Source organism: Lissotriton vulgaris, chromosome 1_1, assembly GCF_964263255.1.
Source record: "Lissotriton vulgaris chromosome 1_1, aLisVul1.2, whole genome shotgun sequence".
NCBI lineage: Eukaryota > Metazoa > Chordata > Amphibia > Caudata > Salamandridae > Lissotriton > Lissotriton vulgaris.
In genome coordinates this window covers 1,410,642,540-1,410,655,885 of record NC_141685.1, presented here as the reverse complement: position 1 = coordinate 1,410,655,885, position 13,346 = coordinate 1,410,642,540, and the positions used below count along the sequence as shown (strand labels likewise).

The following is a 13,346-nucleotide window of genomic DNA, read 5'->3' as shown; positions in this document are numbered from 1 at the left end:
ATTGACGGGCCTTCCTGGCGACGCCATCGATCTTTGAGTTAAGTATTTGTGGGTCGCTCCCAGAGTTCTTGGTTGTTGACACTTTAGCGAGTGTTCTTGTTGTTGACGCTGTGTGAGTGTTTTTGTCGGTGACACTTTGCTAGCGTACTTTGTTGTGTTATTTGACGACTGCAGCCGCCAAAAACCGAGGGTTTTGTTCTTTGCTGGGACTTGGTAAATCCCGTAACCCTTGAAGTTTGTGAAACTCGGCTAGTGTGCAAGATGCCTGGTCGTAGTACTTTGTTCAGTTGTTTCAGACCTTGTGGTATGGATTCCCGACTGGAGGACTCGTGTCCGATACCTCCGGTTGGAACTCCCACTTATGAACTGTACAGTAAACATGGGCTAGGCCCGATTACTTTTAATGAATACTGGATCAAATACACGAAGAAGGACGGTGACCTTCGTTGGCCACCTCATGGTAGCTTCGAGGCCCCGATCTTAGATAATCTAGAGGTTAAATTGTTTGAAAGAAAGTCAAGGCCGGCCATGTTTGATGCCTTTCGGTTGTGGCGTAAAGAAGCCCGACAGAAAGAAATCAGACAGACTAAACGAAATCAGAGAGATAATGTTGCTACCATTGTAAAGAAAGCAGAACAGTTTCAGCATGATAAGGAGGTTAGGGAAAAGGAAGTGTTTGATAGATTACAGCGTATGACTATAGATAAATGCTATCCTACTTTGCCTACGGAGTCGGAAAAGAAGGAAGAGGCAGTTGAGGATCCTTTAATGTCCTATCTTATGAAATCGCCACCTCCGTATGTGCAGGGTGTCGCAGCTCCTGTGATTCCCCCTGTACCTGTTCCTGCACCTATTCTTCCTTTGCCTGTTCCTCAACCTGTACCCGTTCTTCCGACTGTTCCTGCTCCTTTGTCTGTTGCTGTCCCTACTGCTCCTCCGCTTCCACATACTCCTGCTCCCGTTACTGCTCCCGCTTTGTTAACCCCTGCTGTTGTTTCTGTTTCCACTCCTTCACTTGTTAGTCCTGTGTCCTATACTTCTCCCTCTACCCGTAGTCGTAATTCTTCTCTTGCGGCTAGTTTCTTTCATTCGCTCGGACCTGTTCTTGGATCCGCTGGTTCTGATGGTCCTCAGAGACGTAGTCAGCTTCCTGGTAACAGGGAACGTGCTTCGCTATATAATATGGCGATGGGTTGGATGATGCATCCCCTTCGCAATCCTCCTCGTGTTGTACTCGACACGTTTTGTCAATTTAATATACCAACCCAGAGATTTGTGTTCGAAGAAATGTGTAAGGTCCTTCGCGATCAGATATCGGCCGATGCACCTGACGAGGTGCTGACCGCTTTGTCTGATCTACAGCTTCAGTTTTCGGCTGGACTGATAGTGGATACCAACGTTCGACGTGCTGTTGAGCGGTTGCTATCTTTCCGTCCCACTCCGATACCCCAAGCCTTGTTTGTTGAGGATATTGAAAGACAGCCAGATGAGTCTGGTCAATTTCCTATGCGCGAAGTTCCACCAGTATGGATGCCTGGTAACCCTGCAGCAAACCCCCCGATTTTGCCTTTCTTCCAGAGAGTATGGATACATCTCCCATGGAAACGCTCGGAAGTATTGCAGGTGAAGCAATCTTTGCCTGACCCACGCAAGAATCCTACAGGGTATTACAAAGAATTATCGCAGCTCGTAGATGCTACGGTAATGAATCTTGCCGACATCGATATGTTGTTCGGCAATGTCGTACCGCAACCGGTATGGGCTAAGATTCGTCATGAAAACCACCCGAATGAATTAGGTGGTGCTTGGGCTGCCATTGTAGCGGCAGATGCCGGACAAACGGCTGCTGCTAAACCCGACCAGCTGATTGTTGACCTTCCTCAAAGAATTATAACGCTAATGAAAACTCTTATGCCAGCTATGAGGGTGAACTGGGACAAATTGTCAGCTTGTAAACAGAAAAAGGACGAGAGTGTCTCCGACTTCTTTACGAGGTTTGAGGAGGCATTCATTGATCATAGTGGTCAGGATATGGGCACTGAGGGTGGTCAAAGGTTGTTCGTAGATAAATTTGTTTCGAACTTATTGCCCGATTTGAGCAATAAATTAAAGAATTCAGAAAGTGCATGGGCCGTTTCTACTTCAGCTCAGATATTGGCCACGGCACAATATTATGAGAACAGAGAGAAAGAAGAGAACGACCGTGCTGATAAAAAGACGAAAGAGCTTAAAACTAAAGTGTTGCTTCAGCAAGCGTATCCTCCACGTTCGAATCAGAATACTTCGCAACAAAATAGATCACAGCCACAATCAAACAGATCGCAATCTTGTAATGACTCCTCTTCCCAAAGATCCTCGTTAGGGTACAATCAATGTGCTTATTGTAGACAGGAGGGACACATCAAATTCAATTGTCCTGTTCTAAACGAACGTAATAGTGGTAATTCATCTAGAGGAGGTCGTGGTGGTTCACAGCAGGCTCCACGTGTTAGAGGTCGTGGAGCTCAGAACGATCGCTCAGACAACTCATCAAATTCCGATAATTGTTTTGATCAACGTGGATCGTCGCAAGGACGATCTGCGCAGTACAATGTGGACGAATTATTATGTCGATCAGGGAACTGACGACAGTAATTACTAGGACAGCCGAAGACAAGGAGAGGGAGTAGTATCAGTTCCAGTTAATCAGAGAGGGCCTTACGTCGCAGTTGCTACATCGGGCGTCGTTGAGCCTTTTCTGTTGGACACTGGTGCAGCGAAAAGTTCCATAAAGCATTCGAAACTCCCTGGCGCACCTTTGTCTGGCTTAACCAATGTTTCCGTTGGATTTTCTGGTGCCCCCGTTAGCAATCCAGTTTCGCGCCCTTTGCCCCTTACAATTGGGCCTTGTGAACTAGAAGCTCCGTTGATTTTGACCACGGGTTGTGGTGAAAATCTTTTGGGTCTGGATTTGCTTAAACGTTTGTATGCGACTTTGTATTGTTCTCCTGCGGGTGTAAAGCTTACGTTGGGGGAGAGGGTTGTCTCTCCTATGTACTTGTCTCTCGATAAGCTTCCACTGGAATTGAGTTCTCTTCCTGCATCTCTGTGGGCAACAGGTCCCAATGATGTGGGCCTGCTTGATATCTCACCTTATATTGTTCAGTTGAAATCCAATGTGCGATTGCCACGTATTCCCCAGTATCGTATCTCTCTTGATGGTGAACGAGCACTGTTAGCGATCATCTATGATTTGATCGAGAAAGACGTTATTGAGGAAACACGGGGAAACGTGTGCAACAGCCCTGTACTGCCCATTCTAAAACGTACTGATCCTTCGAAACCACCTGTTTATCGTTTTGTTATCGATTTACGGGAGGTGAATAAAATTGTGATTCCTCAGTTCCCCGTTGTGCCTGACATCACGGCATTACTGACTCTGATTCCAGCTTCTGCAGCGTGGTTTTCGGTGATTGATTTGAAGAATGCGTTCTTCAGCATCCCGATTGCAGAGGAGAGCAGAGACCTTTTCGGTTTCTCTCTTGGTGGACGCAGCTTCCGGTTTAAATGCGCTCCTCAGGGCTACTGTGAAAGTCCATCGATTTACAGTCAAGCCTTGAAGGGTCAACTGGATGCATTTAAGTTGCCGGCTGGTGCGGCCTTAATCCAATACGTCGATGACCTATTGGTGGCTGCAGATACTCAGGACATTTGCAAAATCGCTACGGTATCGCTGCTGCAACATCTCTGCGAGCTAAATCACAAGGTGTCACCTTCTAAACTCCAATATTGTTGTCAGGAAGTAACCTATCTAGGTCACTTATTGTCAAAGGAGGGAAGACGGTTGACCCCAGAGAGAATTGCAGCAATTGCGCGCATGGCTGTGCCAACCACCCAAAGAGATGTGCGTGCCTTTTTAGGTATTACGTCGTACTGCAGGCAATGGATTCCTAATTTTTCATTGCTAGCGAAACCATTAGTGGCTCTTACGTGCAAGGATGTTTCGACTCCTTTACCATGGACGGAAGAATGTCAGAAAAGTTTTTCTGAATTACGTGATTCATTGTGTTCGGCTCCTGTGTTAGGTACTCCTGACTATAGTAAGCCGTTTACATTATACGTTCACGAGAGGGAAGGTTGTGCGTTGAGTGTTTTAACGCAACCTTTTGGTGGAAAGCAACGTCCATGTGCATATTTTTCCTCGACCTTGGACCCGGTAGCTAGAGCATTGCCGAGTTGTTTACGAGCGACGGCGGCAGCCGCGGTCTCCATCCGACAATCAGCAGGATTGGTCATGGATAATATGCTTACGGTGATGGTTCCGCATGCAGTCGATACTCTTTTGAATCGTACGAAAACTCAGCACTTGACGAGTGCGAGGTTGTCTGGGTACGAGTTGACGCTGTTGGCAAGCCACATTCAAATAAAACGTTGTAATGTTCTGAACCCGGCAACTTTGTTACCAATTAGCTCAGAGTCAGATGAAATAACAGAACACGATTGTTATTTGAGGACAGAGGAGGAAACAAAAGGTCGAGTGGACCTTAAAAACACCCCATTGGAAGACCCAGACGGTACACTGTATGTGGATGGTTCATGTTTCAAGTTGCCGAATGGCGATGTGACTACTGCATATGCTGTTGTAACGTTGAATACTGTTGTTGAGACTGCGAGATTAAATCAGAATTCTGCCCAAGCTGCAGAGCTGATCGCTCTTACTAGAGCGTGTGTGTTAGCAAAAGGGAAACGTGTGAATGTGTTTACCGATAGCCAATATGCCTTTGGCGTCGCACATAGTTTTGGACGGTTGTGGAGAGAGAGAGGTTTTCTAACATCGCATGGTACGAAGATTCAGCATGGCCAACTTGTGAATGATCTTTTGGATGCACTTACGTTGCCTAAACAAGTAGCGATTGTTAAATGTAGTGCGCATCGTAAGGTGACGGATGATGTTGGTCGTGGTAATGCGCTTGCGGATGAGACTGCTAAGGAGACTGCGCGGAACCTTAGCACTCGAATGTATGTGACGAGTTCGGTTAGGTGGCCTACAGAATCGAGTATGTGTGAGGACACTATTGAGAGTGTGAAAGCAATTCAGAATGAGGCCACCGAGACTGAAAAGGCGAAGTGGAAAGAAAGTACGGGAAAGTTGGATGCGAATGGTTGTTGGATTGACTTATCGGATCAGAAAAGATGGATGTTGCCTGATGCGTATGTGCTGGCTGTTGTGACTATGGTGCATGGGTTAGCACATTAGTGCGAAAGGTATTTGTAAATTGCTGTCTCCTGTGTGGAAGAATGATGGTATCACGAAATGTGCTGAACGATTGGTTAAGAATTGTATGGTGTGCATGTTGTACAATCCTGGTAAGGGAACCCCAACTCCTCCTGGTAGTTTTGCTCCCCCTTCATGTCCCTTTGAGGTGATCCAATTGGACTTCATCCATATGGAGCGATGCAATAACCTGAAATACGTTTTAGTTGTGGTTTGCGCATTCTCCCGATGGATCGAGGCCTATCCTCTCAAAGACAATACTGCTTTGTCTACTGCGAAAATCCTACTGAAGGAATACTTTCCTCGGTACGGAATGCCTAGAATTGTGTGGTCAGATAACGGAAGTGAGTTCGTGGGGAGTGTGATGAAGAGTGTGTGTAAGGGCCTTGGAATTAATCAGAAATTCCATAGTGCCAATCATCCTCAGTCAGCTGGTTTGGTTGAAGGGTACAATGGCACCCTTAAACTAAAACTAGCAAAGATTCAGGCTACGACAGGTCTTTCGTGGCCTGACGCTTTACCCTTAGCATTACTGTCAACAAGGGCAACTGTACACTCCCGAGTAGGGCTCAGTCCCTATGAAATAGTGTTCGGTCGTCCTGCCAATGTTTGGGGGGTCCCTAGACCGGGTGCCTTTTGTGATCTTGAGTATCCAATGTTGATCGATTATCTTCATGACTTGACTGCTAAACTGAGGTTAATTCACCAACAGGTTCACGAAGCATTGCTGACGCAGACGGAGGGTCCAGGCCACCAGCTCCAGCCCGGAGATTGGGTGGTGACGCGCAACTTTTCGCGCAAGACCAACTTGGACCCGAGGTTTACTGGACCCTACCAGGTCCTCCTTGCCACGAGAACTGCAGTTCGTCTTGAGGAGCGGAAGAATTGGGTGCATGCCACCCATACCAAGAAAGTCCCTATCCCGTTGCCAGCAGACTCGTGGGTGAGGAAAGGCATTGCATCAACTGAAACCGAAGGATTGCCGGCGTTTGTACCTTTCAGTGACGCACAACCTGTCGGAGAATCCTCAGTGCAGCAGAAAGACACTGTTGAACATTTGTCAGCAAAAGACTCAAGACCAGAACATTCAGCTGATCAACAGGACGCTGTCCCTTCAACGGATCCTTTGTTTGACGAACAGACACGTCCTGGGAAAACCCGATACTTTTTGCGATCTAGCACCAGAGACTAATAAAAGATCCTGTTCTGTCCCTTGACAATTGCATTATCCCGTTTTCCACGATCAGTTTGAACACTCATATCATTGTGATTATTTTTGTATATATTCATTGAGTTCCATTCCTTACATATTTTTGCTTCCACAGCTGAGAAACATTGTTTTCGCATATATATTTGTGAAATAAAGACCGTAGGGCCGCGCGCGTACTTCCTTCTGGTTAGTAGGTCTTGACACCAGGTTAAAGACCGTCGGTTCCTGGGAACTCCTAGGGATTGACTACTGCTACACAGAACGAAGTGCGTCAAGAAACGTTGCGGACGGTCGTAGGGAATGGCATTTTCGAAGCTGACGGACTTGGAAGGAGCTCAAGCACAAAGATTCAAGCTGTAGCAACTCAGTCGTACCAAATGTTTTAAATTCCAAATTTTCGTATTGTTTTTGACTGCTTCTGCATTATTGGCGGGTGGGGTGTATTACACGATGTTTTACTTTTTACCTTCTGCTACACCTACTCCTACCCCTGACCCTAAACTTACCTCCACTGCATCTCCGCATTCTTTTCATATCTTACCTGAACATGAGCAGGCTAGACGTGCAGAATTCCGCAATAATTCCTTTATTCAGCTCCTTCATCAGCATCAGTTAGTGGTTAACACTACTAATTGTTGGGTGTGTGGGTTGATGCCACATACTACGGATAAGGGAATTCCATATCTGGTGTTACCGTATAGTTCCCAAGGGTCTGCTCGAGCATTTCAAACAATGTTTCGAAGCGCACTGGGTTTCCACCCCATTCGAGAACCACGTTCCCCCTACTCTGGTCCTACCTCGTATCAGAAACCTTTGTCTATAGCAATTGAAGACTTAGATAGCGATATCTATGATCCCTCGCTTATTCCTGAAGAAGAGGTACAAGCTTATAGGGTCCTAAGTAGAGGCGAATATAGTGTGTTCACTAGTGAAAAACAGCTTAAAAGCTCGCCTCCGATATGGGTCGTACCCCACATTGGTAATTTTTGTCTAATAGGTCGTGGCCGAAGATCGAAAGCCCGACTTGGAGAGAGTGCTTGCACTGAAAATTACATTCTGCCGATGGTCTCGTCCCCTGTGTTCCTGGCTGCCAAGGGTACATACTTTATCTGTCATGATCGTGCGTATGCATGGTTGCCCTCTGACTTCATGGGCTCATGTTTTATCGCAAACTTGTTGCCTCCGACGTTTACTGTAGATGCAGATTATCACAAGACTAGAGTTGTGAGAGGCGTAATTAGCGAAGAGGATACTGCTGGTCAAGAGGCAGGAGACTTTTTCAAGGGTTTCCTCCCGTTTTGGGGACCCATGGTTAATAGTAGGAACCTAAGACAGTTGACTTGAGTGGTAGAATCGACAGCTAATATTACTGCCAGTGCCCTTGGTAATATCACCACTGAACTTCAGGCGGATAGACTTATGACGTTACAAAACCGTATGGTTTTAGACGTGATCTTAGCAGATCGAGGTGGGGTATGTAAGGTGATCCATTCGAGCTGCTGTATTTTCATTCCTGATAACGCTCCGACTGTCTATCAAGCCATCTCGAAGTTGCATAAAATCTCTGAATCCATACACGTGGATGTAGGGGATTGGACGCTACTTGGGTGGTTTTGGGGCCTGATGTCGACTTGGGGTTGGAAGATTCTGATGATCATCGGAGTCGTTGTGGCGTTCCTGTTCACGTGTTGCCTTTGTGTGCAGTGCGGTCCTGCCTTATGTGGCCTCTGTGCTACAACGTGTATGAGACAGCCACCTGTTACCAAGGGGACTCGGTTGGACAGAGCTATGCTACAGCAACATCTCGATGGTCTGATGAATATCGAATATGATTCTGACTAGTGCTTGCCTACATGAGGGCAAAAGGAGCGTCTGAGGTTCCGTGACAATTGTCAGTGATGTTTTCGACTCGTACGAATATGGTCGAGTCTGGTATCTATGAACCGCAAATGACGAGTTTAGTAAGTGTGCGCAGTTTCGCTGTGCTAACTTAAACCGTTCGTTTGTTATGTGGGTTTTTCATCTGTACCCACGGGTTCCATCTTAGATACGGCATCCATTTTGTCTCTTGCCCTCAAGTAGCCAGCGAACGGACGCTGTCCGCTTCGCGACCCTGGGACTCCCAAGATATTTGCGGAAGACACATGTTCTTTGTAAGTGTCTTTACACATGTTCTTTGTAAGTGTCTTTATGACGAGGGGGATGATACTGTAAGGCAGATGGCCCCGCTCGAGGCTCATCTTGCCGCACGGACTTATTGTCTCAGCCGTGCATCTCATTAGGCACGTCCCTTTGATGTCTGTATCTCGTGTTTCTCGATACCTCCCTTTTACACCCTTTCCGATCTCCCCACTGTCTCCGTCTTCCTCTGCACCTGTCTTTGTTCCTATTTCGATCTGTTTTACTGCTGATTGGAATGCACTAATGTTGGGAAGATGGGTTTTTACAGTTGGGAACCGCCAAATGTTTCCGCACTTATGTTCCGGACCTTGTGTGTATCAAAGTGACCAAAGCGACCCCTCTGGGGGATAATTGTGGGAACCGGGTTGTAAACCTTTGTGTATCATGTTGTCCTATGGGTAAATTCTGTATAAAAGGAGCGATCCACAGAACCAATTTGAAGCAGTCTCCCCAAGTTGCACGTGTTGTACTTGTCGTGACTTCTGTGTTCCCTGCAGTAAATAAACCTTGAATCTTTGACGCCGAAGGAAGTGTCCCGTGTCTCTGTCATTCGTACGCCGGAGCAGGTTACCCACGAAGGTTTCAGGTGTTGTGCCCTGGCACCGCTGGGTCTTAAAGAACCCAGTCCTTCAGTCTCCATGGTTGAACATCTACGCGCTGTGTTGGATGCGGGTCAAACGGCGGCACTGGTACTACTAGATCTCAGTGCCGCCTTTGACACTGTCTCCCATTAAATTCTTCTGCAGCGTCTGGGAGAGGCGGGCGTCAAGGGCGTGGCGCTGGAATGGTTTCGATCGTTTCTCTCTGATCGTACCTTCCGGGTCTCCACGCCTCCCTTTGAGTCTAAACCCCATAGCCTCGAACAGGGAGTTCCGCAGGGATCAGCACTGAGCCCCACGCTTTTCAACTTTTACGTGCAGCCGCTGGCTGCTGTCGCCAAGCGTTGGGACCTTACAATGGTGTCTTACGCTGACGACACGCAGCTTGCGATTGCACTTAGTGGGGACTCCGATACTGCGGCTGCTAATTTTCGTGAGGGTCTTAGTGCGGTGGCTGGATGGATGACGGCCAACTGCCTGCAACTCATCGCCAAAAAGATCGAAGTATTGATTGTGGGCAAACAGAGCAGCCTCTGGGGTGATAAGTGGTGGCCAGCTGACCTTGGCCCCACTCCGATTCCGGTTGTTGAGGTGAAAAATCTAGGCGTTTGGCTAGATTCTACGCTCAGTTTTTCTTGTCATACCAAGAAAATAGCTGCGACCTGCTTTGGTTATCTACGGGGGCTCAGATCGGTGTTGAAATTTTTTGACGCCCCGACTCACCAACTGATTATTCAGGCAGTCATATTGTCTCAGCTCGACTATGCGAGCTTGTTGCTGCTTGGGGCCAATCAGGCTGAAATTATGAGATTACAGCGCGTTCAGAACGCTGCAGCTAGGGCTCTGCTAGAAGCACTATTACCAACTTCACTGGCTGCCTGTGCCTCAGAGGATAGAATTCAAGACTCTATGTCTTGCTTTTAAGATATTAAAACTTGCCTCTCCCCAGATATTGGAGCATCTCATTCTTCCTTACACCCCTTCCCGTCTGCTGAGATCCTGTGGACAAAATTTAGCTGTAGTCCCTCGTTTTCTAAGGAGTAGGTCTGGCGGTCGCTCTTCTAGAGTGCTTGCCCCTAAACTTTGGAATTCTCTCCCTGCCCATTTGCGTGCTCTCGATGACCTTCTGACATTCAGGAAAGCCGTAAAAACGTATATCTTCCCAAACAGATGTTAATTTTCCTTATTCTGGATTCTTTCCTTTCGCTCGGTTTATGTTGTGTTCCTTTCCAGGCGCAGCGCCGGGACGCCTCTTAGCTGGGGCAGCTGTGCGCTTAAAAATGGAGTTAACATAACATAACACCGTGGCTCATGTCATGAGCACCGGGGCGCTGTGCACGCCCCCAGCACAGCGGGGGAATTAGCCCCGCAGGCAAGGGGTTAAAAAGTACCTTTGGAACCAGTGCTGCTTCCCCCGACCACAATTACCATGAAGTACCCATTTGATTCCCTCACCAGCCCCCCTCCTCTCTCATGTTGCTTCATCCTTAGCCTGTTGCACCTGCTCCCCCTTCTGCAGCCTTTGCCTGCTTTCACCTCTGTACCACATAACCACTCACTCCCAGCTCATCCCCACAGCCTCAGACCAGCCCTCAATTCTGCACCATCCCTCAAAGCCTCAACCCTGATCTCTCGCCTCTGGTCATCCCACATCCTCTGTCATCTCTCCCCTCCTGCACCGGTCACATAGTTACAGATGGAACTGACATGGTATCTACTTCTACTGAAAAAGAAGGCATTCTGTAGGTGCCTTTGTAGAGATATGCCATTATAAGCTAATGGGGTAACCCCAGAATGAGTCAAAGGACCTGGGAACAATACGGTAAGAACAACAACAGGTCCTTACATACCTCTTTAGAAACCCATAGAGGAAAAGACCCTTGAAATCAAATCAATGAGTCACCGAGCAGGTTATCTCATAGTCACTGAACAAAGGGGTAGAATATTCTCAAACAATTCACCAGAGAGAAAGACAAAAAAAACAACTGAATGATTAAGACGTCATCTTTATATAGAAATTATAGAATGAGCATAATCAATAAAGCATATAGCAATAGGCGGTTGTCCAGACAGAAAGTGCAGAAAAAAGTGCTCTCCTCCCCTCTAATGCTACTTGGGAGCAACTGCCACTGATTGAAACTCTCCCATACCTCACTCCATAAAAGGGGGGGGGGGTAAAGCAGACAGTTATTAACATCTCCTGCTGTTTCTAATGTGAGTTTTCATTCTGTCATAGGAATTGATTGCATTCGGTCTGGCAAACATATTTACTGGCTCGTTCAAAGGCTTTGCAGCGGGCACCTCACTGTCCAGGTCTGCTGTCCAGGAAAGCACAGGAGGCAAAACACAGGTAGGCCACAAAGAGCTTTCTCTTGTTAAGCTGCACAATCATGGCAGCTCCACCAATGTATAATATGTGCACAGGATACTCTAGACACCAAATGCTAATGTATTCTTACATTTTGTTTTTGGTTCTATGAACACAAAATGAGTGCCTTTAGTTTCTCATCCCTCTTCAAGGTAAAAGTACCATTCTCTTATGTTGACATGGGGGATTCTCCTCTGCTGGCCAATGCATTTTGTAATGCTAGTTGTATTAATATGTATTTTGGGTGCATATCATTAACATATTCGTGTCACTGAAAATATGTAGCCGTGCAAGAACAATGGTTCGAAGAATTTGTTTGTGATTGCAGGTTGCAAGTCTTATATCAGCTTCACTAGTTATGATTGTCATCCTGGCCCTTGGATTTCTCCTTCAGCCCTTACAAAAGGTAAGCTATTCCTCATTTTACACAGCTGAAAATGTCTTCCAGTCCTCACTTTCTGGTTATTTTATGTGCAATAGTAACAAAACATATAATCAGTTTGTGTGCAAAGAAAAATATTAAGGGCCTGATTCACAAAGTTAAACTTAGACTTACGCCTAACTTTCCTACTAGTAAGTTTATTAGTAGGAAAGTTGCTAATAGTAAGGTACCTATGTGAATACTAAAAAGTAGTAACACTAAACTTAAGTCTAAGTTTAACTTTGTGAATTGGACCCAGGGTTTTTGATTTGGACTCATTAACAAAAGCAGACGTTCATAGAGTGTTATGCTAATACCACATATCTCCACATGTTGTGGGTCTCAAGAATCAGGTGAACAATTTCCTTCTGGGACTAAGGCCGGGTGTAAATGTTTACTAAATATCATATTTTTGGCATAGTAACGTGATGAAGTGAGGCCTGTGCCGTGGTGAAGGCCACATTTCTCCTTAAATTGTCCACAATAATATGCAGTTATGGATTTGATAGTTTCTCACAGTAAACGTTGCCACGTTAATTGCACTTCACTACTTCACAGTTCTGTGAATACGTGACACATGGGCATTTCATGTTTTAAGCTTGCTGAGCAAACATAGAACAGGAAGAGGGAAAAATACTATTCCGGGAGTTAGCAGATAGGTATCAAATTTGTATTAGGGTGAGCCGCGGCATATTGTGTTCTTGAGATGGGTGCTATTTTGAGAGGATTCGACAAAGCAGCAGTTAGAGGAATATTTTGAGTTCATTATCGCCAGTTCTCTTATTGATTTGTCTCCTGATGTTTGAGATAACTGCAGAACCGCCTCTTCCCATATGTGCTGCTGTTCTAAGGAGTGAGCCCTTCCATTCCAGTCATTTCCCTGTCCAGCTTCTGTCTTGTAGGCGCATGCATGCCTCTCTTGAGCAACGCTAAGCCAACAACCCGAGCCTCTGGGTCAGTTTTTGCCTCGCGTGCCGACCATCGGAGATCGGAGAACCGGCACCATGCAGAAGACCACTGTTTCGGTGTGCACACACCACACTTTGTTTTATTGTTGGGTGTGTCTATTGCTTCCTCATCAGCAGCCTGTAAAACCTGCTCCTATATTTGTCCTCTAATACGTCTGATGTTCAGAGCTGTGTTTCTTCCCGGCATGAATCCGGATTGGTACAGATGGACCAGTTTTGCGAAGTGGGGCGGTAATCTGTTGGCCAGTGCTTTGGCTAAGATCTTGGTCTCTGCATTTATCAAAGAAATGGGACAGTAGGAAGCGCTATCTGAGGGTGGTTTGCCAGGTTTGGGGATGGCCACTA

General features: G+C 46.4%; 1 protein-coding gene across 2 annotated transcripts in view; it reads left to right on the top strand.

The window, feature by feature from the left end:
- The window catches only part of LOC147750611 (chloride anion exchanger-like), a 334,851-nt gene that overhangs the window by 248,679 nt on the left and 72,826 nt on the right, over positions 1 to 13,346 (top strand). For both annotated transcript variants that reach the window (XM_086967201.1, XM_086967202.1), the window contains exons 10-11: positions 11,481 to 11,594; positions 11,941 to 12,018. In XM_086967201.1, coding sequence (XP_086823327.1) covers positions 11,481 to 11,594; positions 11,941 to 12,018 — 192 coding nt within the window. The remainder of the gene's footprint in view (positions 1 to 11,480; positions 11,595 to 11,940; positions 12,019 to 13,346) is intronic.